The 27,363-nt window shown below is 43.5% G+C and overlaps 2 protein-coding genes across 2 annotated transcripts in view; one reads left to right on the forward strand and one right to left on the reverse strand.

The window, feature by feature from the left end:
* The window catches only part of LOC139577068 (annexin A1-like), a 59,343-nt gene extending 44,336 nt beyond the window's left edge, over window positions 1-15,007 (reverse strand). Inside the window, exon 1 of the mRNA XM_071403831.1 lies at window positions 14,979-15,007. The gene's annotated coding sequence lies outside the window, so the exon portion shown is untranslated. The remainder of the gene's footprint in view (window positions 1-14,978) is intronic.
* LOC139577067 (major facilitator superfamily domain-containing protein 3-like) lies at window positions 1,895-27,363 on the forward strand. Its single transcript, XM_071403825.1, has 6 exons — window positions 1,895-1,953; window positions 3,471-4,236; window positions 12,609-12,756; window positions 18,819-18,919; window positions 23,389-23,498; window positions 27,039-27,363. Exons 2-6 carry the CDS (start codon window positions 3,546-3,548, stop codon window positions 27,228-27,230), a joined length of 1,242 nt encoding a protein of 413 aa, XP_071259926.1. The 5' UTR covers window positions 1,895-1,953; window positions 3,471-3,545; the 3' UTR covers window positions 27,231-27,363.

The following is a 27,363-nucleotide window of genomic DNA, read 5'->3' on the forward strand; positions in this document are numbered from 1 at the left end:
TGAGGAATGTTTTCCAACAGTCTTGAAGGAGTTCCCACATATGCTGAGCACTTGTTGGCAGCTTTTCCTTCATTCTGCGGTCCAACTCATTCCAAGCAATCTCAATTGGGTTGAGGTTGGGTGATTGTGGAGACCAGGTCATCTGATGCAGTACTCCATCACTCTCCTTTTTGGTCAAATAGCACTTACACAGCCTGGAGGTGTGTTGGGTTATTGCCCTGTTGAAAAACAAATGATAGTCCCACTAAGCGTAAACCAGATGGGATGGCGTATCATTGCAGAATGCTGTGGTAGCCATGCTGGTTAAGTGTGCCTAAAATCACAGACAGTGTCACCAACAAAGCACCCCCACACCATCACACCTCCTCCTCTATGCTTCATGGTGGGAACCACACATGCAGAGATCATTCGTTCACCTACTCTGCATCTCACAAAGACACGGCGGTTGGAACCAAAAATTTCACATTTCCACTGGTAATTTCCACTACTAATGTCCATTGCTCATGTTTCTTGGCCCAAGCAAGTCTCTTCTTATTATTGGTGTCCTTTGGTTGGTTTCTTTGCAGTAATTCGACCATGAAGGTCTGATTCACACAGTCTCCTCTGAACAGTTGATGTTGAGATGTGTCTGTTACTTGAACTCTGTGAAGCATTTATTTGGGCTGCAATTTCTGAGGCTGGTAACTCTAATGAACTTATCCTCTACAGCAGTGGTAACTCTGGGCCTTCCTTTCCTGTGGGGGTCCTCATGAGAGCCAGTTTCATCATAGTGCCTGATGGTTTTTGCGACTGCACTTTCAAAGTTCTTGAAATTTTCCGGATTGACTAACCTTCATGTCTTAAAGTAATGATGGACTGTCATTTCTCTTTTACCAAATAGGGCTATCTTCTGTATACCACCCGTACCTTGTCACAACACAACTGATAGGCTCAAATGCATTAAGGAAAGAAATTCCACAAATTAACTTTTAACAAGGCACACCTGTTAATTGAAATGCATTTCCAGGTGACTACCTCATGAAGCTGGTTGAGAGAATGCCAAGAGTGTGCAATGCTGTCATCATGGCAAAGGGTGGCTACTTTGAAGAATCTCAAATATAAAATATATTTTGATTTGTTTAACACTTTTTTGGTGACTACATGATTCCATATGTGTTATTTCATAGTTTTGATGTCTTCACTATTATTATACAATATAGAAAATAGTTTAAAAAAAGAAAACCCTTGAATGAGTAAGTGTGTACAAACTTTTGACTGGTACTGTACATTTTACTTCGACACCTAAACCTAATTTCTCTCTATAAGAAAATATGTAATCTATTGGCCTGTAGTGTATTGCATTGTGACCAATGGAGTGTGTGGTGTAAAAAGTGTTGCTGGGCATATAGACCTCTGTCCACCGTGACATAACACCATATATATATTATACAGACCTTACTGATAATTCCTTTCAATTCTTTTACTGCGGCAAACAGAATAGTTTCTTTCTATATAAGACAATATGTATTCCATATACAGTTATTCCCATTGCGGCCAATGGAATGGGTTGAGTAAAAGGCCAGCAACACTCTGTATTATTCAGAGCCCCATGAAATGACACCACACATACAGTATATACATTCTACAGACCCTACTGAGTTTTTCCTACAATACTTTTACTGCGACACCCAGAATAGTTTTTGCTCTATAAACCAATATGTATTCCATATGGTGATTTGTATTGTGGCCATTTATTTGACAGTGTAACAAGTTGTAAAACCCACATTTAATGCAAATGTCACTTAAATATGAAAAAATAGGAATCATTGTTAATGTTAAGACAAATACAGGTTATTGACACGTTTCTACTATTACTTGGGGGACTTTTATTTAGAAAAATTCAGAAATTCCGTGACCCGGCTGTACTCTGTTAGTGTTGCTGACGAGACGCTGAAAACAGGTTCTCCCTTTCCAGTATGTAGCCAGCTAGCTAACGACACAACTATCATAACAGATTGCACTCAGATTAACGTTTTATAATATAATATTTATACAAATTCACCACGGAATTTGCTATCTATTGGCACGCGCTGATACTTAACTAACTCTGAATTGGTAGTATGACAGCGTTAGCTTGAATACTAGCTATTTGGCCATGCATGTTTATTGGTTTTTGCGTGTGGTATAACTAGCCAAGTTACCGAGACATCAGTTTAGCTTGCTACTATCTTAAGGTCAAGTTTGGGGCGTAAACGGATATCTACACTGTCCCATGTGTTATACGTTTAATTAAAAGGAAAATGAACTAGTTAATAAAGTTAATTATTGCTTGTGAATAAAGCTTGACAGCTGTCTGATGCATCAGTTTGCCAAAATATACTGAACAAAAATATAAACGCAACAATTAACGATTTCCCTTAGTTACAGTTCATGTAAGGAAATCAGTCAATTGAAATACATTCATTAGGCCTTATCTATGGATTTTACATGACTAGGCAGAGGTGCAGCCAGGTGTGGGCCTGGAAGGACATAGGCCTACCCACTTGAGATCCAGGACCAGCCAATCAACATGTGTTTTTCCCCACAAAAGGGCTTTATTACAGACAAAAATACTCCTCAGTTTCATCAGCTGTCTGGGTGGCTGGTCTCAGACAATCCCACAGGTGAAGATGCCGGATGTGGAGGTCCTGGGCTGGCATGGTTACACGTGGTCTGCGGTTGTGAGGCCGGTTGGACGTACTGCCAAATTCTCTAAAATTATGTTGGAGGCGGCTTATGGTAGAGAAATTAACATTCAATTCTCTGGCAAGAGCTCTGTTGGACATTTCTGCAGTCCATATGCCAATTGCACACTCCCTCAAAACTTGCGATATCTGCACTGTGTTGTGTGACAAAAATTCACATTTTAGAGTGGCCTTTTATTGTCCCCAGTATAAGGTGCACCTGTGTAATGATCATGCTGCTTAATCAGCTTCTTGATATGCCACACCTGTGAGGTGGATGGATTATATTGACAAAGGAGAAATGCCCACTAACAGGGAAGAGAAACAAATTTGTGCACAAAATTTGAAAAAGAAAATTAGAAAATTTCTGGGATCTTTTATTTCAGCTTATGAAACATAGGACCAACAGTTTACATGTTGCATTTATATTTTTGTTCAGTGTATAATGTGCTTCTGCCTGAGTTTCCTTCATTTAATACATATACTAAATCCCAAAACTATCAGGGGAATAACATTTGCTCATGATTTTATTTTTATATATGTTTTAGTATTTATTTTTTCATGTACCTTGGCAGTCGGAAGGTAGACAAGGTGACAGATACAGAGGGAGAAAGAGTATAGGGAGCAAGGTGGAATTTGGAACCCCGTCACTAGCTTGCATGTGTGGTCTGGAGTCTGCCGGACTAACTAGACCAGACTCCGGCACCCATTTGTTCATGTTTTCTGTCAGTGAAATGATCCCCTCTCTCTCTTCCCCATCTCTCCTAGGCTGATCGACCCATTTGATCAGCTCCTGGTGGAACATCGTCATGACCTGACGAATTGTCCCTTTCCTATTTAATCATGAATGACAAGCTGTTTTTTCTGGGCCTCCTGTACTTTGTGCAGGGGATCCCCTATGGTCTCCAGTCCTTGTTGCTCCCTGTCTACCTCCGTGGGGCGGGCCACTCCCTCACCCACATCGGCTTGACCAAAATCCTCTACTTCCCCTGGGTGCTCAAGGTCCTCTGGGCACCCCTGGTGGACCGTGTGGGCACCAAACGGTGCTGGCTGGTGGCCACGGTCTCTGGCCTGGCGCTTACTTGTCTCTCCAGTGCCGCTCTGGCCCCGGAGGCCCACATCTGGGGAGTGGTGGGGACTCTGCTGGCCATGAACGCCCTGGCATCGATTCAGGACATCACAGTGGACGGGGCCGCTGTGGGACTGCTGAAGGGCCGCAGCGAGCTGGGCCTGGGCAACATGGCTCAGGTGGTGGGCTACAAGGCCGGCTCGGTGTTCGCCGGGGGCGGGCTCCTGGCTGTGATTGACGTGGCTGGGTGGGGCCCTATGTTTATGCTGTTGGCCTTTGTGTACTTCGGGGTGGCACTGTTTGTGTGGGGGGCCCCTGTGCTGGACAATGAGCTGTTGAGGGGCCAGGCAGAGGGGAGGAGGGGGGTCCAGTCAGACGCTGTGCATCCCTGGAGGGTGTGGCGGAAGCTGCTGTCAGTACCTGGCACACCCTGGACCATGATCTACGTTCTCACATACAAACTGGGTAAATCTGCTAGTCAGTCTGACAACCATGCACACTCACCTACTGTACCAAATGGAGAAGTAGCTAAAAGTCTTAACACTAACCTGCACTCTCAGCTACTGTACACTAAAGCTGATCCACTACAAGGCTACTACATAAGAAACCCACTATTCCATAAATGACTTAGCCAAAACATGTTTTCTTCTAATAGTAGTCCTACATTCATTAATGCAAAACGTAGCAAAACATTTAGCAACGGAATACAAAAAGAATAGTTTGTTATTGGACAAGTTCCCATAGTCCCTGCCTGTTTCAGTCTGTTTTATTCCATTTGGTGCCTATTGAATACCAGCCTGATGACCTGTAGCCTCATTTGTGAAGTAGGTGGCAGGTAGCCTAGCGGTTAAGAGCGTTGGGCCAGTAACCAAACGGTCGCTTGTTCAAATCTCTGAGCTGACTTGGTGAAAAATGTAATCTGTTTGTGCTCTTGATCAAGGTACTTAACCCTAATTTCTCCTGTAAGTCGCTCTGGATAATATCATCTGCGAAATGACTAAAATGTAAAAATGAAGTAAGCAAGACAGAATCATATTTTCTCCATTCAGCTGTGGTCTCATTTCTTACCACTGTTGCCATATCCAAGAGGGCCCTGAACTATTTACTACAGCCACAAAGTTTTAAAAAAAGGGCTATATTGTAAAAATGTACTTTTTGGTCTTAATTTAAGGTTAGGCATAAAGTTAGCAGTGTGGTTAAGGTTAGGTTTAAAATAACATTTGTGTCTGGGGTAACTAACGATGACCCTGATCTAGACTGATCATCTAGTCTGTTGATGAATACAGGGAATGAGTGAGTTATTCCCAGGGATTTGGTAATGAGTCCAGAACCTACTTAAAGTTCCATTTTTGGAAAATATGACATTTTGAACTCAGTGAATAGCCTTTATGTACAAAGTAACAGGTATATATTAGGGCTGGTGAGATGTTTGGAATGTTGTCCTTTAAAAAAATGTATTTGTGTCCAAGTTTATATTTGCAAGGGAAAACGTTCTATGATCAACACAGTTTGGTGTTAAGCAGTGTGTGTGTGTGTGTGTGTGTGTGTGTGAGAATTGGTAGGAACAGAGTTTGGTGTCTGGCAGCAGGAGGGGATTATGTAAGGATTAGAGTGTCTGTGTGTCTGGTGTTTTTTTCATGGAAACTGAAATGGAAGACGCAGCGTCACACTGGTGTGTGTGTTTGTTTGGGTGTTGGGAAAACATGTTCTATATACATTTGCATACATGTGCTTCTTTGTGAATGTGTGTGCCATTGTTTTTCCTGTATGTGTTCGTATGTGTTTGAGAGAGAGTGTGTTAGGGGTGGCACAGTAATTGGATGATCCCAGGCAGACACTAGACAGGACAGTAAGACAGTTTGTTTGAGGGGTTCACCAGCATCGGCATCATCACCACTGTCACCATCTCCATAGCAATAATTTTCATCATCGCCATTATCGTTAACATCCTCATCCTCATGATGTTATCAATATTAACATAATAATCATATCTAATATAATCAGCATTTACAAATAACCGGCTTAGTTGTTCGCTCTTTATTTCAGAATAAAAAAGTCATACTGTTTGTGTGCAACTGTCGGGTGAAACCCGTGTGAATGTGAGACTGTTTGTGTGTGAGATTTTGGAGTGAAAGGTCTGCCTTAAACCCCCCCCCTCCCCCAACACACAAACACACTCATCTCATCTCAGACCCCTCTCTCCCACACACTATTAATGAACACAGTGAGTTTGCTCTGTGTAGAACCGCACAACCAATGAGAGGGAGCCGTTTGGATGACCCCTGTGTCATCTGAGGTCGCGGCCATGGGACTTGCTGTCTGGGCAGAATCCCAGAGAGAGAGTCGGGGGCAAAAGGGATAGAAGGAGAATGAACCTGTGTATTGTAGTCCGGGGAACACCGGTGGAGGGATGGGCTAGTATTGGTAGATGGGAAAGTGATAGAGCTGCTCTTATTGGGTTTAGTACCCACTGATCTAGGATCAGATTAACCTACCCTACAATAATAACCTTAACCACTAATCAAACAGAGAAAAACTGACCCTGTATCAGTCAGTGGTTAACTTGCGGCCAACATCTACAGATGTAAGATCTTAATTTGATCACCCTGTTGTTGCAGGTAATTTCCACTTTAAAATGTCAGACTTGATTTGCACTAACAAAGAATGTATCAACCCCTACAAAAATGTCCATTAATTATAATCCACGCAATAATTAAAATGTCCTGTTGTTTCCTGCTATGGGACCCCCCCCCCCCCTCCTCCTCTGTCATGCACAGCCATACTGGGAGGATAGACTGTGAGACACGGGAGAGATGATGGCAGAGCATGGGTGAGGGGAAGAGGGGGGGGGGCATGTGGGGTAATTTTTAAGAGGGAAAAAGGAGGACGGCAGGGAGGCTGAAGGGGCGATGAATTGATGAAGAACCACCACATGGTGCCCAGAGGGAGACAGAGACAGCGATGAATAAAGGCAAAGAGGCCTAAAGAGAGAGGACAGTATTGGGACGGTATAACAGGACTTTTTCAATACTGGAGCCAAACCAACCAGTGACCCTGTTTGGTTGTCCATAACACTGCTCCCCTACATTGCATAGTCAGTGTTTGTTTGCTTCGTCAACAGCATAGATATCAATCATTGGTCAATACACTGGTGGCATGTAGTTAGGGCTGGGTGATGTATCATATTTCAAGGTATACCGGTTTTGTCCTAGTTTGGTTGAGTATAAAACAATCAGAAAGGAGAAAGACCATTAAACCAATTAGAATGAATCTGTTGCCATCCTAGGGTTATGCACTAGTCATAAAACATATTTATAGCTTGTATTATTCAGAAACACAGAATACTGTCAAATACTGCCATGCACTCAAAAGAATGTGATATGTTATTTTGGCCATATCACCCAGTCCTACATGGAATGTTAGGACCCCTGATTGATGGAATGGTGTGGATCTCTTGGTACTATGGAGCTCTGTAGTGCAACAGCTTTCTGTAGAAAGGTTAGAGAGGACAGTTATAGTTCATGTGGTTATGGGAGTAAAACATAGTTGGTAAAGTAAGAGCATTTTAGCAAAGTGACCCATCTGGGTAGGGTGGGTGGGGTTCAAGTTTTTTCCCCATGCTTCAGCCTAGTTCCTTAGGGGTTCAACAAACTCTGTGACACCCTGCAAAGTGCACACCTGTAGGGATTGCTGTTAGTGTGTGTGTGTCAATAGGGCTTGTCATGTGAGGGTGTGGGGTGTCTATTGTCTATGGAAGGTGTACTGATTACTGATTAATCAGCTTACTGATTTACTGGGCCTCTCTCTCTGTCGTGTTCCCAGGGTGTGTTTTGTGTCTTGTTTTCTCCTAAGTGTCCTCGTGATCCCATCTGATCCTGGCCTCTAGTGTCTGAGCTTCATGTGATCACTCTGTTACCTGACCATTCTGTGTCCTAATTGACCCTTCACCCCACCTACCCTCTCATGCTGGTGTCTCCTCCTCTTCTCTCTCTCACTATTTCTTTCTTTCTTTCTTACTCGTACACAAACACCTCTTGTTACCCATCAGCAACCTGTCAACCCTCCTCTCCCCATCACCCCTCCTGTACCAAATTCCTCATTCTCCTCAGTCTCATTCTTCCACATTTTGGCAATTTTTCTGCATCCCTCCTCCTCTATAAACCCTGTCTCTCTCCATAAATCATTCTCACTATCTCTCTCCCTTACCCCCTTCTCTCTGTCTGTTCATGTTTCTCCCTTACCCCTCTCTCTCTGTCTGTTCATGTTTCTCCTTTACCCCTCTCTCTCTGTCTGTTCATGTTTCTCCCTTACCCCTCTCTCTGTCTGTTCATGTTTCTCCCTTACCCCTCTCCCTGTCTGTTCATGTTTCTCCTTTACCCCTCTCTCTCTGTCTGTTCATGTTTCTCCCTTACCCCTCTCTCTCTGTCTGTTCATGTTTCTCCTTTACCCCTCTCTCTCTGTCTGTTCATGTTTCTCCCTTACCCCTCTCTCTCTCTCTGTTCATGTTTCTCCTTTACCTCTCTCTCTCTGTCTGTTCATGTTTCTCCCTTACCCCTCTCTCTCTGTCTGTTCATGTTTCTCCCTTACCCCTCTCTCTGTCTGTTCATGTTTCTCCCTTACCCCTCTCTCTCTGTCTGTTCATGTTTCTCCCTTACCCCTCTCTCTCTCTCTGTTCATGTTTCTCCTTTACCTCTCTCTCTCTGTCTGTTCATGTTTCTCCCTTACCCCTCTCTCTCTGTCTGTTCATGTTTCTCCCTTACCCCTCTCTCTGTCTGTTCATGTTTCTCCTTTACCCCTCTCTCTCTGTCTGTTCATGTTTCTCCCTTACCCCTCTCTCTCTCTGTCTGTTCATGTTTCTCTCTTACCCCTCTCTCTCTGTCTGTTCATGTTTCTCCCTTACCCCTCTCTCTCTGTCTGTTCATGTTTCTCCCTTACCCCTCTCTCTCTGTCTGTTCATGTTTCTCCCTTACCCCTCTCTCTGTCTGTTCATGTTTCTCCCTTACCCCTCTCTCTCTGTCTGTTCATGTTTCTCCTTTACCCCTCTCTCTCTGTCTGTTCATGTTTCTCTCTTACCCCTCTCTCTCCGTCTGTTCATGTTTCTCTCTTACCCCTCTCTCTCTCCGTCTGTTCATGTTTCTCTCTTACCCCTCTCTCTCTGTCTGTTCATGTTTCTCTCTTACCCCTCTCTCTCTGTCTGTTCATGTTTCTCTCTTACCCCTCTCTCTCTGTCTGTTCATGTTTCTCCTTTACCCCTCTCTCTCTGTCTGTTCATGTTTCTCCCTTACCCCTCTCTCTGTCTGTTCATGTTTCTCCCTTACCCCTCTCTCTCTGTCTGTTCATGTTTCTCTCTTACCCCTCTCTCTCCGTCTGTTCATGTTTCTCTCTTACCCCTCTCTCTCCGTCTGTTCATGTTTCTCTCTTACCCCTCTCTCTCTGTCTGTTCATGTTTCTCTCTTACCCCTCTCTCTCTGTCTGTTCATGTTTCTCTCTTACCCCTCTCTCTCCGTCTGTTCATGTTTCTCCTTTACCCCTCTCTCTCTGTCTGTTCATGTTTCTCTCTTACCCCTCTCTCTCTGTCTGTTCATGTTTCTCCCTTACCCCTCTCTCTCTGTCTGTTCATGTTTCTCTCTTACCCCTCTCTCTCTGTCTGTTCATGTTTCTCTCTTACCCCTCTCTCTCCGTCTGTTCATGTTTCTCTCTTACCCCTCTCTCTCTGTCTGTTCATGTTTCTCCTTTACCCCTCTCTCTCTGTCTGTTCATGTTTCTCCCTTACCCCTCTCTCTGTCTGTTCATGTTTCTCCCTTACCCCTCTCTCTCTGTCTTTCTCTCTTATCCATAATTTTTCTCTCCGCCTTTTCCCATTTTCTGTCTCTGTTGTTCTCTCTCTCTCTGTCTTTCTCCCCCTCTGTCTCTATCCCACTCTCTGTCTCTCTATCTTTCTCCCATACCCCCCTCTCTACTAGTTTCTTCTTTGTGGATGCCTAATGAAATCCCCACTGAAATGGACAATTGTTGCTTTGAGAATATTTATAGAATTGAATAATCAGCCCTGTTGTTTTTGTCTGCACTCCCCTTTTAAAGAAATAATGAGTTTGAAGCAGTGGGAGCACTGAATGCTGTAGACAGAACCACTGGTAAAGAATCAAGCATAGGAGGTTGGTGGCACCTTAATTGGAGAGGACAGGGCTCGTGGTAATGGCTGGAGTGGAATGAGTGGATTGGTATCAAATACATCAAACACATGGTTTCCATGTGCAACAGTAGCCTGCGGTTTATTAGACATCATAAAGGCTTTAAAAGAACAATCTGTTGTTCAAACAACAACAAAGGTGTTACCCTATCCAGTGTTTTGGTAAATAGCTCAGGGATGGGGTTGGAGGAATGTAACCACTCTCAAATTCATAGACAGAGCTATGGATGCAAGGACTGACCATCCCATGAGTGACTAACTGCCCCTCCCTACCTTCAGGCTATGCTCAAACCCTACACCCCAACCTGAGCACCTCTGGTCTCTTGGCCCTCCCACCCCTACTGGAGGGCAGCTCCTGCTCAGCCCAGTCCAAGCTCTTCTCTTCCCTTGCACAACCCAATGGTGGAACTGGCTTCCCCCTAAAGCTAGGACAGCAGAGCAACCCCCCCTGCATAAAAATGCATTTTGTGAACTAACACTTTTCCTCCCTTACTAACTCTGACTTTGCTGAGCTACTTTATTGAGATAAAATGTACTTACCATGACAGTGATATGTGGATATCACACCTAGCTATCTTAAGATGAATGCACTAACTGTAAGTCACTCTGGATAAGAGCATTTGCTAAATGAGTAAAATGTAAAAATTAAATTATAAATTATAGTTATAACCATTTTTTGGGCTATTTTGATGCAGTGTTTGTTTACAATAAGACCTACACTGTTTACAAACAAATGAGTGAAACAAATGTATATTTGGGGTCTTGATGGAGTAAAAGAATTTAACTAAGCGCATGAGGCATTTTAATTACACTGAGTGTACAAAACATTAGGAACACCTGCTGTTTCCATGACATAGACTGACCAGGTGAATCCACGTGAAAGCTATGATCCCTTATTGATGTCACTTGTTAAATCCCCTCAATCAGTGTATATGAAGGGGAGGAGACAGGTTAAAAAAAATGCCTTTTAAGCCTTGAGACAATTGAGACATGGATTGTGTGTGTGCCATTCAGAGGTTGAATGGGCAAAACAAAAGATTTAAGTGCCTTTGAACGGGGAATGGCAATAGGTGCCAGGCACCCCGGTTGGAGGGTTTTTCACGCTCAACAGTTTCCCATGTGTATCAAGAATGGTCAACCACCCAAAGGACATCCAGCCAACTTGACACATTTGTGGGAAGCATTGTAGTCAATATGGGCCAGAATCCCTGTGAAACGCTTTCAATAGCTTGTAGAGTCCATGCCCTGACAAATTGAGGCTGTTCTGAGGGCAAAATGGGGTGCAACTCAATATTAGGTACGTGTTCCTAATGTTTTGTACACTCAGTATATATTCTTCAAGAATCAATGGGTGTATATCGATCATTTCAAAGTCAAAAAATTGATGTAGCAATGGCAGATTGCCCATTTAAGTAATGTCTTGCCGTAATGACAAATGCTCAAACTATCTACCCTGTTGGATGATAAAAAGTTCCCCAGGTTTCAACCGGTGATGGTGGGAAATAGTGAGTAGTACAGTAGCTGATAGCTGTTGATGTTAGTGCTGCCTTGGAATATAGAATATAGACGCTGAATGAATATGTCATCATAGCAACCTCTGTTTATCCCTCTCATTCTCCTGCCATACATTTAGCTTGGCTGTCACATAGCGTTGTCATAACGTGTACGTTGTCGTAGCGTTCCCGTGTGCCAGGAGGTTTTGAGCGTCTTCTCTAAGAACTCTGTTTGATATCCTTCTCCATTTCATGTGAAAGATTCTCTCTCTATTTTTGTTTTTCTTCTGGCCGTGTGTGTGTGTGTGTGTGTGTGTGTGTGTGTGTGTGTGTGTGTGTGTGTGTGTGTGTGTGTGTGTGTGTGTGTGTGTGTGTGTGTGTGTGTGTGTGTGTGTGTGTGTGTGTGTGTGTGTGTGTCGTCTCTTTGACAGCAGTCTCTGAGTTGTCACTCAACACTCCGTCTCCCTGTCTTTGTGAAGTCACTCTCCATTAATAATGGCGGCAGTGCTGAATATTTTACAGTGTCGTTCGGCAGAACATTGTCCCACCTTCGAAACCACACAGCGACAGAGACACTATTGTCTCACTGACAAACTTTTATTTCACCCGAAAGCTCTGTGACTGAGGCTTGTGTTATCTGAGGAAGTTTTACATTAGGCCCTTTTGAAAAATGACGCATGTTATTCATTGTTTTTTTTTTTACATCTATTATTGATACTATCTAGGAATAGTGTATGTTGTTAGATTAAGAAAGCACCAATATAACATTGTCCAGTCTATTAAAAGTAACTGCTTTGTTCACTGTCACAGTGTTTAAGAAAGTTGGAGTTGTCATACACAGTGAAGACATCCACTATTGTTTTCTTCTTCCGTTTTTCCTTTAAATAGCTCTGTCACAGGTGTTTATTTCCAACAATGGCTAATCCATCGTAGTTGACTCTTGGCTATGTTGTAGATAAAACGACTAAAACTACAGATGAACAGATTTGTGTTTAGAGTCTAACTCTCTTTTGTCTAACCTGAACCCCAACTGGTTTGTCCTCTCTCTCTCTCTCTCTCTCTCTCTCTCTCTCTCTCTCTCTCTCTCTCTCTCTCTCTCTCTCTCTCTCTCTCTCTCTCTCTCTCTCTCTCTCTCTCTCTCTCTCTATCCACAGGTGAGCAGGGTGCGGTGACCATGTTCCCTCTCTTCCTTTTGGACCATCACATGACAGCCCGGGAGCTGGGGTTCTGGAATGGCATGATCGCCATGTGCTTCTCAATCTGTGGCTCCTCCCTCGGTGGCCTGCTGCTCTCCCAGTTCAGGTAGCGTTCAGAGGCAGCACTCTCCTGTTAGCGTTCAGACGTAACACTCTCCTGTTAGCGTTCAGACGTAACACTCTCCTGTTAGCGTTCAGACGTAACACTCTCCTGTTAACATTCAGAGGCAGCACTCTCCTGTTAGCGTTCTGAGGCAGCACTCTCCTGTTAGCGTTCAGACGTAACACTCTCCTGTTAGCGTTCAGACGTAACACTCTCCTGTTAACATTCAGAGGCAGCACTCTCCTGTTAGCGTTCTGAGGCAGCACTCTCCTGTTAGCGTTCAGACGTAACACTCTCCTGTTAGCGTTCAGACGTAGCACTCTCCTGTTAGCGTTCAGAGGCAGCACTCTCCTGTTAGCGTTCAGAGGCAGCACTCTCTTGTTAGCGTTCAGAGGGAGCACTCTCTTGTTAGCGTTCAGGGGCAGCACTCTCTTGTTAGCGTTCAGAGGCAGCACTCTCTTGTTAGCGTTCAGAGGCAGCACTCTCTTGTTAGCGTTCAGAGGCAGCACTCTCCTGTTAGCGTTCAGAGGCAGCACTCTCTTGTTAGCGTTCAGAGGGAGCACTCTCTTGTTAGCGTTCAGGGGCAGCACTCTCTTGTTAGCGTTCAGAGGCAGCACTCTCTTGTTAGCGTTCAGAGGCAGCACTCTCTTGTTAGCGTTCAGAGGCAGCACTCTCCTGTTAGCGTTCAGACGTAACACTCTCCTGTTAGCGTTCAGACGTAACACTCTCCTGTTAGCGTTCAGACGTAACACTCTCCTGTTAACATTCAGAGGCAGCACTCTCCTGTTAGCGTTCTGAGGCAGCACTCTCCTGTTAGCGTTCAGACGTAACACTCTCCTGTTAGCGTTCAGACGTAACACTCTCCTGTTAGTGTTCAGACGTAACACTCTCCTGTTAACATTCAGAGGCAGCACTCTCCTGTTAGCGTTCTGAGGCAGCACTCTCCTGTTAGCGTTCAGACGTAACACTCTCCTGTTAGCGTTCAGACGTAGCACTCTCCTGTTAGCGTTCAGACGTAGCACTCTCTTGTTAGCGTTCAGAGGCAGCACTCTCCTGTTAGCGTTCAGAGGCAGCACTCTCTTGTTAGCGTTCAGAGGCAGCACTCTCTTGTTAGCGTTCAGAGGGAGCACTCTCTTGTTAGCGTTCAGGGGCAGCACTCTCTTGTTAGCGTTCAGAGGCAGCACTCTCTTGTTAGCGTTCAGAGGCAGCACTCTCTTGTTAGCGTTCAGAGGCAGCACTCTCTTGTTAGCGTTCAGAGGCAGCACTCTCTTGTTAGCGTTCAGAGGCAGCACTCTCCTGTTAGCGTTCAGAGGCAGCACTCTCCTGTTAGCGTTCAGACGTAACACTCTCCTGTTAGCGTTCAGACGTAACACTCTCCTGTTAGTGTTCAGACGTAACACTCTCCTGTTAACATTCAGAGGCAGCACTCTCCTGTTAGCGTTCTGAGGCAGCACTCTCCTGTTAGCGTTCAGACGTAACACTCTCCTGTTAGCGTTCAGACGTAGCACTCTCCTGTTAGCGTTCAGACGTAGCACTCTCTTGTTAGCGTTCAGAGGCAGCACTCTCCTGTTAGCGTTCAGAGGCAGCACTCTCTTGTTAGCGTTCAGAGGCAGCACTCTCTTGTTAGCGTTCAGAGGGAGCACTCTCTTGTTAGCGTTCAGGGGCAGCACTCTCTTGTTAGCGTTCAGAGGCAGCACTCTCTTGTTAGCGTTCAGAGGGAGCACTCTCTTGTTAGCGTTCAGAGGCAGCACTCTCTTGTTAGCGTTCAGAGGCAGCACTCTCTTGTTAGCGTTCAGAGGGAGCACTCTCTTGTTAGCGTTCAGAGGCAGCACTCTCTTGTTAGCGTTCAGAGGCAGCACTCTCTTGTTAGCGTTCAGAGGGAGCACTCTCTTGTTAGCGTTCAGAGGCAGCACTCTCTTGTTAGCGTTCAGAGGCAGCACTCTCCTGTTAGCGTTCAGAGGGAGCACTCTCTTGTTAGCGTTCAGAGGCAGCACTCTCCTGTTAGCGTTTAGAAGCAACTCTGTCTATAGTGCCCATTTTAGCGTCCCTTTCTGTGGCACAGATATCACCCACATTGGGGGGGGGTGTGTGTGTGTGTGTGTGTGTGTGTGTGTGTGAGTGTGTGTGTGTGTGTGTGTGTGTGTGTGTGTGTGTGTGTGTGTGTGTGTGTGTGTGTGTGTGTGTGTGTGTGTGTGTGTGTGTGTGTGTGTGTGTGACAACCTCACCTTTGGCCTTGATGGCCTTATCCAAGATGCCTGCATCCCCATCGGCCCTGAAATGCGGGTAGGGAGTCACAGTGCCCTGATTGAGTTGGGTCTGAGACAGAACAATTTCACTTAGCTGCCATGCAGTGAATCAATGGATACCTTCACAAAATGTAGAGAATAGTTCAGAAACAAAGAGAGAAACATCCCATATAAGGAATAGGGATAGAGTGGGAAAGAGAAGGAATTGTGCAGTTTGTTTCTCAGACTCTCTGTAGCTATCCTCAACATCCGTCTATTTTTCTCTCACTCTTCCTCTGTCCTCCTTCCTACCCTTCCCCCTAATCTTTATCCCCCTAATCTTTATTAAACATATTTTGATTTGTTTAACACTTTTTTTGGTTACTACATGATTCCATATGTGTTATTTCATAGTTTTGATGTCTTCGTTAGGACTCGGGCAGAATAGTCACATTTTCACACACAGCGGTGCGTTCATCTGACACTGTACACCCAGTCCAGATTCCCACAGAATGACTCACCACCACTCTCCCCCACCTCCCAACACACAAGCACACATATACACACTACACAAAGCTAATCCACCAAGCCGCTCTCAAATCAAATTTGAACATTTATCCTGGGCCCCATCAGAAACGCCTGAGTGGTCAGAGACTGACTGCCTCACACAGATCGCCATCGGCAACCCGAGAGCCTATATGGTATCGCAGCCCGGCCCGTGTGAGGTGTCAGTAGCGAGGCAGGTTCTCCTCTCACCCCATCACTACTGCAACTCCTCAGAGAGCCAAATTTGAAAGAGTGTCATTGAGAAGGAGAGAATAAAAATGAGGGAAAGAATGTTTTTAGCATGTGAATGACAGCAGATTGGTTTTCTGGTGGAAAGGGTAAAGAAGGAGAAATGAGAGAGGTGTTGTAGAGCCTGTAGACGTAAAGACTGACAGAATGGACAGATACTATTTGGTATCAGATTTAAGTATAGTTGGTCTATTTCTCATGTCATAGTTAAATCAAACTAAGCTGTGGTAATGTCCATGTGGTAATGTCCTTGTCAGATGGTATAGATGTCAGATACCAGACACGTGTCTGGTTTGTCTGATTGACAGGATCCTTTGGGGACTGATTGGCACAGAGGTAATCCCTGGGAGATACACACACACACAACACAATGCTCTAAGGGGGTGAGAAGTGGGGAGCTCCTTGGGTTATTGATTACCCCATGAGCCAAGCCTATCGGGAGACACAGCTCTTAGACTAACAAGGAATCAATTAGCGTCTGGGGACACGTCGTGTGTGTGTGTGTGTCACGGTTTCCGTTAGCCGGTAATAGCCGGCTTATGGCCAATATATATTTTTTAAGCTGATAAATAAAATTTGCACCGGCCAATTGTCTGGGAGAGAGAAAAAAATCCCATAGCAAAATAATGCCTTTTAGCCTATTCATTGATGGAAATGCCAGTTGATGTAAATACATTTGACCAGTCATGCTTATTGGTCTATGGGTTAATTTCCATAATTTAGTGAAATTAAATTGGCATGTGTATATTTTTGTTAGTCGTTATGATTCTTATTTATCACACACGCACAGCATACAGAGCCTAGCATACAGAGCCCAGCATACATAGCCCAGCATACAGAGTCTAGCATACAGAGTCTAGCATACAGAGCCTAGCATACAGAGCCCAGCATACAGAGCCCAGCATACAGAGCCCAGCATACAGAGTCTAGCATACAGAGTCTAGCATACAGAACCTAGCATACAGAGCCTAGCATACAGAGCCTAGCATACAGAGCCTAGCATACAGAGTCTAGCATACAGAGTCTAGCATACAGAGTCTAGCATACAGAACCTAGCATGCAGAGTCTAGCATACAGAGTCTAGCATACAGAACCTAGCATACAGAGCCTAGCATACAGAGCCTAGCATACAGAACCTAGCATACAGAGTCTAGCATACAGAGCCTAGCATTTAGAGCTTAGCATACAGAGTGTAGCATACAGAACCTAGCATACAGAGCCTAGCATACAGAGCCTAGCATACAGAGCCTAGCATACAAAGCCTAGCATACAGAGCCTAGCATACAGAGCCTAGTTTAAGCTGAACATCTTTGACAGCACGAGACCTGCAGCTACAGCTCCTGGTGCTGCTGGAGGGAAATGTGCTTTTATAAGCCCAATCATTGTGCAACAATTCTAACTGAAATCTCATGTTAAAAACAATTTTGATAGCATGATAAAAAAGAGATACTATTTTTATTTCTCAACTGGTATTTGAAGTGCACTTCCCATTCGCCATTCTAAGTGCCTATAATGGCAGGTAGGCTTCAGTGCGTCACACACCACTTTGCAATGAGCTGGAGGCCGTATGCATTTGGAAAACATATACTAAATAGTTTGAAAGCTGAACATTATACTACATATTATGAGGCATGTTTACCATTCTTTAAAGTAGTCTAGCCAAAATAAGACCAAATGTGGATGCAATTATTTTATAAAAACTTTATGTTATTGAAACCAGTAACCTACAGTGAGCTCCAAAAGTATCGGGACAGTGACACATGTTTTGTTTGTTTTGTTTTGGGTCTGTAATCCAGCACTTTGGATTTGAAATTATACAATGAGCGAGTTTAAAGTGCAGACTGTCAGCTTTAATTTTAGGGTATTTTCATTCATAGTGGGTGAACCGTTTAGAAATTACAGCACTTTTTGTACATAGTCCCTTCATTTTAGGGGACAACAAGTATTGGGACAAATTCACTTATGTGTATTAAAGTAGTCCCATATTCCTAGCACGCAATGATTACATTATTTGCCATTCATTTTTAAACGGTTCACCTGATATGGATGAAAATACACTCAAATTAAGCTGACAGTCTGCACTTCATAGTCATTGTATCATTTCAAATTCAAAGTGCTGGATTACAGAGCCTAAACAAATAACAAATTGGGGTTAGTAGATTGACATAGGCTTGTGGTTTGGTTGTTCATTACTCGTCTTGTTGGCTGAGCAAAAGTAAATGTGGGAGTTATTCTAACATCTTTAAATGGAATTCGGCAAGAAGACCCACACCGTTCATCCTTGAGGTTCATGATTTGTTAAGATGAATTACTATAATTTAAATGTGATTTCTGTCATTCTGAATACCGTGGGTGGACGCCCTGATCATGTTACGTATGGGTTTGGTAAATTTCTCAAATGTCAGGTATCGCAGTGCTAGCTGTGCCACAAGAGATCCTGGTTTGATTCCAGGCTCTGTCGCAGCCGGCCGCGACCAGAAGACCCATAGGGCGGCGCACAATTGGCCCAGCGTCGGGTTAGGGGAGGGTTTGGCCGGCAGGGATGTTCTTGTCCCTTCGCGCACTAGTGATTCCTGTGGCGGGCCGGGCGCAATGCACGCTGACACGGTCGCCAGGTGTACGGTGTTTCCGCCAACACATTGGTGCGGTTGGCTTCCGGGTTAAGCGGGCGTTGTGTCAAGAAGCATTGTGGCTTGGCTGGGTTGTGTTTCGGAGGATGCACGGCTCTCGACCTTCGCCTCTCGCGAGTCCGTACGGGAGTGGCAGCGATGGGACAAGACTGTAACAACCAATTGGATACCACGAAATTGGGGAGAAAAAGAGGTTAAAAACATTCTCGAATGTCCAGTAAATTAAAATGCTGCCAGTCAAATGTCCGGTGCCACATTTTCCTCATGGAAACCCTGGAGTGTGGGTGTGTGTGCTACTGTAGAAGGAAATATGGTGTTTGTTTTTGTTAGCATACACATACTACACAGTATTCTTTGCCTGTGTGTGTGTCAAATGGCATTTGTGACTGGTTGTCTGTCTTGTGTGTCTCCACAGTATTGGCTCTCTGATGAGGCGGGTATTTGTGATGCGGACTGTCAGCATGGTGTTCCAGAGCTCCCTCCTGACCGTGCTGGAACCTTCTCCACTCATGAAAGGTGAGAGAAGACCAGACCGCACTCTGACCACAACTTGACTAGGCAGCATTGACCACGTTTACATGCGCACAGTATTCCAGATAGTAGCTCATATCCCGCTTAAGGTCTTGTTCGGGATAAGCTGTTTACATGCACCTTTGATATCCTGCTCACGAGTATCCCTGTATCCATGAATAAACAGAATATTCCTCATTGAAGTTCAGATGGGTTAAATGGAATAGTAACTGAAATCTGGACACTGACTGTAGGTCTATAACCTCTCACATGTAGAGTAATAAAATATGAACTCCTGCAGAATTTCAGCATTTCTTACAGTAAAATTAGACAACAAATGTTAATTTTGTGTCTGGACAGGAGTGGAAAAGTCTGATTTCTTTCTTTTAGTATCTCTTGAGAAAATGTGAATGTGCGTGTAATGTTTTGTCTTTGACACTGTTATGCAAGCAGACAGTATTTCAACCACATAAAATATGCAGCCAAGACGAACTGTCTTATCAGAAAGTCTTATCAGAAACTTGTTTAGTTGTTTTCTTAGCTTTTCCTTTCCTTAAAACCGGTCAAACTGATGGCATTTGGACATTTTGCACAGGACCAATTGCACAGTTATTGTGTTTTCTCCCCGGTTCCTAAACGAAACAACTTTACTGGTGTTAACTAGATTAATGTATTCATTCTATTGAAATAAGAGATTATTCTGGTGAGCACTACTTTATTTAGTATTCTGGGGCAACAAGTTATGACAGAAGCAAAGCTGCATGTAGGCTATCAAACTACAGTTTACAAACAAATGGCCTACCAAATGTCGGAAATTATAAGCAGAAACTTGATTTGAAATATCGGAAATTAATTATAGTAGGCAAAATTATTATGGAATTAATAATGGTGGATGGAACTGCGCAGGTAGCCTACTTGTTAAGTGATTTGTTCGATAATCAGATAAAAAGATCATCACACAACACCATAGAATGCACAACACCCATGATATGCACAACTGAGCCTGAAAATCAACAGTAAATGGCATAAGATGTTTACATGCTACAGTATCCCATCAGCATATCCCAGGCATCTTATCTGGCTTTCTTATGACCGTGATACAAGCTTTTTGCGGTTATTGTAAACGGGATATGATGTTTATATGCGTCAACTCAAAAATAGAATACTTGAGTATCCCGAATAATAACGGGATATTGGTGTGCATGTAAACGGGGTCAATGTCATCAGTTCACTAACCATGGACATACACCATTGACTCTAACCAGCATGTCCTTTTCCACTGATCTAGACCTGTCCGTGTCTCTAGTCCCCCACAAGCCACATCTGTTTGTCTATCCGTAGCTCGATATCTTTCTTTCACCTTGCACAAAGTGGGAGCAGGAGGCAGGTGAATGTGTGACTGATGAATGAAGGCAGGCACCTCCATGTGACCTCACTGACTCACACAGGTAGTCAAGACTATTATGAACAAACCCACTGGGCTCGCAGATCCATCCGCTTTGCTACACATGATGGACTTTACTGGATACCCATCGTATGCATCTACAACGGCCACACTCTAACCCCCTGACCCCATAGCGAAACAAATAACACGTTGTGTCTTATGTTACCCATCCACATTTAGGCCTATACATAAATAAAAAATATATGTGTAACCCGTTCACATTCAGGCCTTCTTGATTGAACCTTTATTGAACCAGGTTTGTCTCGTTGAGATAGAAATACATTTTTCAATAGAGACCTGGTACATAAGGCCTATACATACAACACACACACATACAGTGCTTTCAGAAAGTATTCATACCCCTTGACTTATTTCACATTAAGTTAGTCTCGAGGGCGGTAGGTAGCCTAGTGGTTAGAGCGTTGGGCCAGCTAGATCGAATCTGTCGTTCTGCCCCTGAACAAGGCAGTTAACCCACTGTTCCTAGGTCGTCATTGTAAATAAGAATTTGTTCTTAACTGACTTACCTAGTTAAATAAAGGGAAAATAAAAAATAAATAAGTTGTGTTACAGCTGGAATTCAAAATGGATTAAAAAAAAAATGTATTACCCATCTACACACAATACCCCCATAATGACAAAGTGAAAACATGTTTTTAGACATTTTTGCAAATGTATTGAAAATGAAATACAGAAATATATTATTTACATAAGTATTCACACTCCTGAGTCAATACATGTTAGAATCACCTTTGGCAGCGAATACAGCTGTGTTTTTCTGGGTAAGACTCTAAAAGCTTTGCATACCTGGATTGTACAATATTTGCACATTATTATTTTTTTAATTCTTCAAGCTCTGTCAAGTTGGTTATTGATCGTTTCAAGAGACATAGATGTTTAAGCCGATTTAAGTCAAAACTTTAACTAGGCCACTCAGCAACATTCAATGTCATCTTGGTAAGCAACTCCAGTGTATATTTGGCCTTGTGTTTTAGGTTATTGTCCTGCTGAAAGGTGAATTTGTCTCCCGGAGTCTGTTAGAAAGCAGACATTTTCCTCTAGGATTTTGGCTGTGCTTAGCTCTATTACGTTTATTTTTATCCTAATAAAAACTTTTTGACAAGCATACCCATAACATGATGCCGCCACCACCATGTTTGAAAATATGAAGAGTGGTACTCAGTGATGTGTTGGATTTGTTCCAAACATAGCGCTTTGTATTCAGGACTTAAAGTTCATTACTTTGACATTTTTTTTTGCAAATTTACTTTAGTGCCTTATTGCAAACAGGATGCATGTTTTGAAATATTTGTATTCCTTCTGTCATTTAGGTTAGTATTGTGGAGTAACTATAATGTTGTTGATCCATCCTCAGTTTTCTCCTATCACAGCCATTAAACTCTGTAACTTTTTAAAAGTCACCACTGGCCACATGGTGAAATCCCTGAGCAGTTTCCTTCCTCTCCAGCAACTGAGTTTAGAAGGACGCCTGTATCTTTGTAGTGACTGGGTGTATTGATACACCATCCAAAGTGTAATTAATAACTTCACCATGCTCAAAGCAATATCCAATGTGTGCTTTTTATCTACTAATAGCTGCCCTTCTTTGTGAGGCATTGGAAAACTTCCCTAGTCTATGTGTTTGAAATTCACTGCTCGACTGAGGGACTACAGATAATTGTATGTGTGGGGTACAGAGATGAGGTAGTCATAAAAAAATATATGTTAACCACTATTATTGCACACAGAGTCTATGTAACTTATTATGTGACTTGTTAAGCACATTTTTACACCTGAACTTATTTAGGCTTTCCATAACAAAGGGGTTGAAAACGTATTGACTCAAGACATTTCAGCTTTTAATTTTTTATTCATTTGCAAACATTTCAAAAAACATAATTCCACTTTGACATTATTGAGTATTGTGTGTAAACCGGTGACACAACATCTCAATTTAAGCAATTTTAAACTTGGGCTGTAACACAACAAAATGTGGAAAAGGTCAAGGGGTGTGAATACTTTCTGAAGGCCCTGTATGTGGTGGAAGAAGAGGTGCGTGAAGAGGTCAGTTTACAGCGCTTTGAGCATCTCTCACAAACATCCCATTTTAATCGACTAAATTGAAGGAAAGCTGAAAGCAGAACAGAAGCTTTCTCAGTGACCTGTTTGAACCTATGTTGAGCTGTTCACTCTGGAAACCTCTGGAAATAGAGGTCTCCCTCTTTAGAGCAGGAACAATGATGTCAAAGATTAAAAAATGTTTTGCTGTAAAATTCTCAATATTACATGAGTGCCCCATTTTCTCACTCTGATACGCTGAGTTAGTGTCTCGCTCTCTGAATCCTGTGAAATGGAGAAGTCTTATTCTGCAAAACTCGACATCTCCGGTGAATAATTCAACGTCAGTGGGAGCTGAGAGACACTCTGTCGCCTGTGTTCTGCTGTCTTCTGAGAGGGAACAACTTGTTTGGGGGAACGCGAGGAGACAGCACCCCCCTCACTTCCACCTTTGTTGTCTCGGTTCAGCGACAGATCAGACTCCACTGATATACGCTGTGCCACTGAGCTCTCCTTCTCACACCATCCATCCAGTAGGGACTCTGAGTGAAAAGAAAGAGGCAAATTTAGATAACACCACTTTAAGACAGGATGCAGCAGGTAGCCTAGCGGTTAGAGCGTTGGGCCAGTAACCGAAAGGTCACTAGTTCGAATACCTGAGTCGACAAGGTGAAATATCTGTCGATGCGCCCTTGAGCAAGGCACTTAACCCCTAATTGTTCCAGGGTTGCTGTTGATAATGGCAGACCCTGGCCTTGACCCCACTCTCCAAGGGTCTTAGGGAGAGTGGGATATGCAAAAAACACATTCCCAATTCACATGTGTGAAATAGGACAAATATAAGCACCCATAATGTTACGCAATATTGTGTTGAGTTTGAGACAGTGTCAAGGCTGTTACTGTGTTTGCCCCTCAGGTATGGCAGTGTTGAGTTTGAGACAGTGTCAAGGCTGTTACTGTGTTTGCCCCTCAGGTATGGCAGTGTTGAGTTTGAGCATTCAGCACTTTCTGGGCGGCCTCATCACAACGCTCACCTTCACAACCATGATGCACTGCACACAGAGAGCGGAGGAGAGTGTACAGGTAAGAGTCACCCTCTACACACCTGTCAACCTAGAACATTGTTTCCCATGGCGAAGTCAGGTCCTTTATGTGAGAAACAAGTATTAAAGACAGATCTGAATTTTTTTCAGTGATATTAAATAATCACATACAGTTTAAGTCAGAAGTCTACATATACTTAGGTTGGAGTTATTAAAAACTTGTTTTTTAACCACTCCACAAAGTTAACAAACTACAGTTTTGGCAAGTCGGTTAGGACATCTACTTTGTGCATGACACAAGTAATTTTTCCAATAATTGTTTACAGACAGATTATTTCACTTATAATTCACTGTATCACAATTCCAGTGGGTCAGAAGTTTTACATAAGTCACTGTGCCTTTAAACAGCTTGGAAAATTCCAGAAAATGATGTTATGGCTTTAGAAGCTTCTGATAGGTGAATTGACATAATTGGAGGTGTACCTGTGGATGTATTTCAAGGCCTACCTTCAAACTCAGTGCCTCTTCGCTTGACATCATGGGAAAATCAAAAGAAATCAGCCAAGACCACAGAAAAAAAATTGGAGACCTCCACAAGTCTGGTCCAAGCGCCTGAAGTTACCACATTCATCTGTACAAACAATAGTACGCAAGTATAAACTCCATGGGACCACGCAGCCGTCACACCGCTCAGGAAGGAGATGCTCTCTGTCTCCTAGAGATGAATGTACTTTGGTGCGAAAAGTTCAAATCAATCCCAGAACAACAGCAAAGGACCTTGTGAAGATCCTGGAGGAAACAGGTACAAAAGTATCAATATCCACAGTAAAACTAGTCCTATATCGACATAACCTGAAAGGCCGCTCAGCAAGGAAGCCACTGTTCCAAAACCGCCATAAAAAAGCCAGACTACCGTTTGCAACTGCACATGGGAACAAAGATTGTACTTTTTGGGGAAATGTCCTCTGGTCTGATGACACAAAAATTGAATTGTTTGGCCATAATGACCATTGTTATGTTTAGAGGAAAAAGGGGGAGGCTTGCAAGCCAAAGAACACCATCCCAACCGTGAAGCACGGGGGTGGCAGCATCATGTTGTGGTGGTGCTTTGCTGCAGGAGGGACTGGTCCACTTCACAAAATAGATGGCATCATGAGGAGGTAAAATTATGTGGATATATTGAAGCAACATCTCAAGACATCAGTCAGGAAGTTAAACCTTGGTCGCAAATGGGTCTTCCAAATGGACAATGACCGCAAGCATACTTACAAAGTTGTGGCAAAATGGCTTAAGGACAACAAAGTCAAGGTATTGGAGTGGCCATCACAAAGCACTGACCTCAATCCTATAGAACATTTGTGGACAGAACTGAAAAAGCGTGTGCGAGCAAGGAGCTACAAACCTGACTCAGTTACACCAGCTCAGGAGGAATGGGAGGAAATTGCCAAAATTCACCCAACTTATTGTGGGAGGCTTGTGTAAGGCTACCCGAAACGTTTGACCCAAGTTAAACAATTTCAAGGCAATGCTACCAAATACTAATTGAGTGTATGTAAACTTCTGACCCACTGGGAATGTGATGAAAGAAATAAAAGCTGAAATAAATCAATCTCTCTACTATTATTCTGACATTTCACATTCTTAAAATAAAGTGGTGATCCTAACTGACCTAAGACAGGGACTTTTTACTAGGATTAAATGTCAGGAATTGTGAAAAACTGAGTTTAAATGTATTTGGCTATGGTGTATGTAAACTTCCGACTTCAACTGTATATCCCTTGATTTTGGTGAATGTGACTGAGGTAAGTACAAATGTCTAACATCATCAGTACATTGGGGCGGCAGGTAGCCTAGTGGTTAGTGCGTTGCACTAGTAACCGAAAGGTTGCAAGATCATATCCCCGAGCTGACAAGGTAAAGATCTGTCATTCTGCCCCTGAACAAGGCAGTTAACCAACTGTTCCTAGCCCGTCATTGAAAATAAGAATTTGTTCTTAACTGACGTGCCTAGTTAAATAAAGATAAAGTGATCTTTACCAAAAAACTGAACTCCATTGGTTACATTTTTGTCGTCAACGGACAATTATGTTCAACTTCAAATCATGTTTTAAAAGGTAAAGTCATTCCTTGAGATGTGTCAGAAATCAAGTGCTATTTGTCATGGGGATGCATTTGCTCAATTGTTAACATTTTTGCATGTGGCCCAATCTTTGAAGCTATGCACACATTTACAGAGTGAGGCTCTCATCCTTTTACCTCCACTTGGAGGAGATGATTTTTATATAAGAAGACAAAATTCTCTGAAACCCGTCGGCCTCTGGAATGGTCTGATATGTTAGCGAGCAAAATGGAAACTCCTGGAGTTAGATTATATCCTACGATGTCAACAGGCAGGACAGGTAGCCCTCCTCACAGAAACAACACCCACCCTTCAGCTGGGACTAACAAGGCCATTTTCTTCTCCTAGCTAACTCTCTCTCCCCTTTTACATATCTATATTTCCCTCTCTCCCCCCCTCTTCTTTGACATAACTTATTTTGTCCTGTTTAAACTGGGCCATCGCTGCCTGGAGGTGTTCTGTTCGCAGCCTCTCAATCGTCACTCAATCAATTCTGAAGGGGACGAGTTACCACAGTTCTACCAAGGAGTCGTTGACTAGGAAAACTACGCCAAGGAGGATACAGGGCTGTATCTGGGCAATTAAGGAAGAAAAACATAATGAAACAAAGCTAATAACCTCTGGGGTTAATTTGAAATGTTCTCATGACAGTGACACATATAGCTACCTTTTTAAGGTCATATCCAGTGACAGAAAGCTGATACCATGAGTGGTTGTCGATGGCCCAGGAGAGAGAAACGGAATCTCTTAAGCAAGTTAGCCCGAATAAAAGCACTTCACTTAACTCGGGTCTACAGGCACTTCAACTGTGTGAACCTGGCTCAAACCAGCACTTTTCTCAATACTGAGACCCAACAGAGATGCCTGGGTAATGTCTCCTTTACAGTTTTCTTGTTTCGTCGCCGGTGACATTTTCCTAGTCAGGTAACTGGCTAAATTACAATTAGCCACACAGGAGCTATGTTACATGGCGTCAAAGGCACAACTAAGGAAGACCTTGTCGCCTTTTCACCGCCCCAAAGTTCTAATGATCTAAGTCATCTGCTCACCATGATCACTCCCTCCCCTTATTGATTAAGATCCATCTCACTTTGATCATGTGGATTTAGGGATAGCCAGAACTGTACTGATAACTATGCATGCCACAGCGGATGTCTTAGTGGTTTCTGCTGAAATTAATCCATTCAGTTAAGAGGTTAGCAGTTTACATTGTTTCATTTGTAGAGTCTTTATGTCATACACCTGAGTGTATGGAATAGGGTTGCCATTGTGTGAACATTTAGGTGTCAGTGGAGGGTGGAGACCCATGGAGATGCGTTGGCTATGTTGCCTTGTTGTGTTGCTGTGGGCCTGAGAGGTGGAGTCTGGGATGTTAGGTAATCTGTGTTGGTGTGGTGTGGCCTCTAGTTTTTTCTCTCTCTGAGCTCGTCCCTACCTAACCCTCTCCTCTTCTCTCTACAGGCCACCCACTACAGTTTCCTGTCCACTCTGGAGGTACTGGGGAAGCTGATGTTCGGTGCCCTGGCAGGGGGCCTGGTGGACTGGGTGGGTTTTCCCACCGCCTTCCTCCTTTTCCTGGTCCTCTCTGCCGGGACAGCCCTCCACATCTGGAAGGCCACAGACACAGGGGCGCTCAGGGAAGAGCCCAAGTGATCAGCTTTTTGTTCTAGCCCTTACTAACACATCAGATCAAGCTACTCAAGGGGTCGATGATCAGTTGAGTCGTTGAACAAGGTGTGTGAGTGTAGGGTTGGAACAAAAACCTCCACACCCTATAGGTGTCCAG

This window comes from Salvelinus alpinus, chromosome 5, assembly GCF_045679555.1.
Source record: "Salvelinus alpinus chromosome 5, SLU_Salpinus.1, whole genome shotgun sequence".
Classification (NCBI taxonomy): Eukaryota; Metazoa; Chordata; class Actinopteri; order Salmoniformes; family Salmonidae; genus Salvelinus; species Salvelinus alpinus.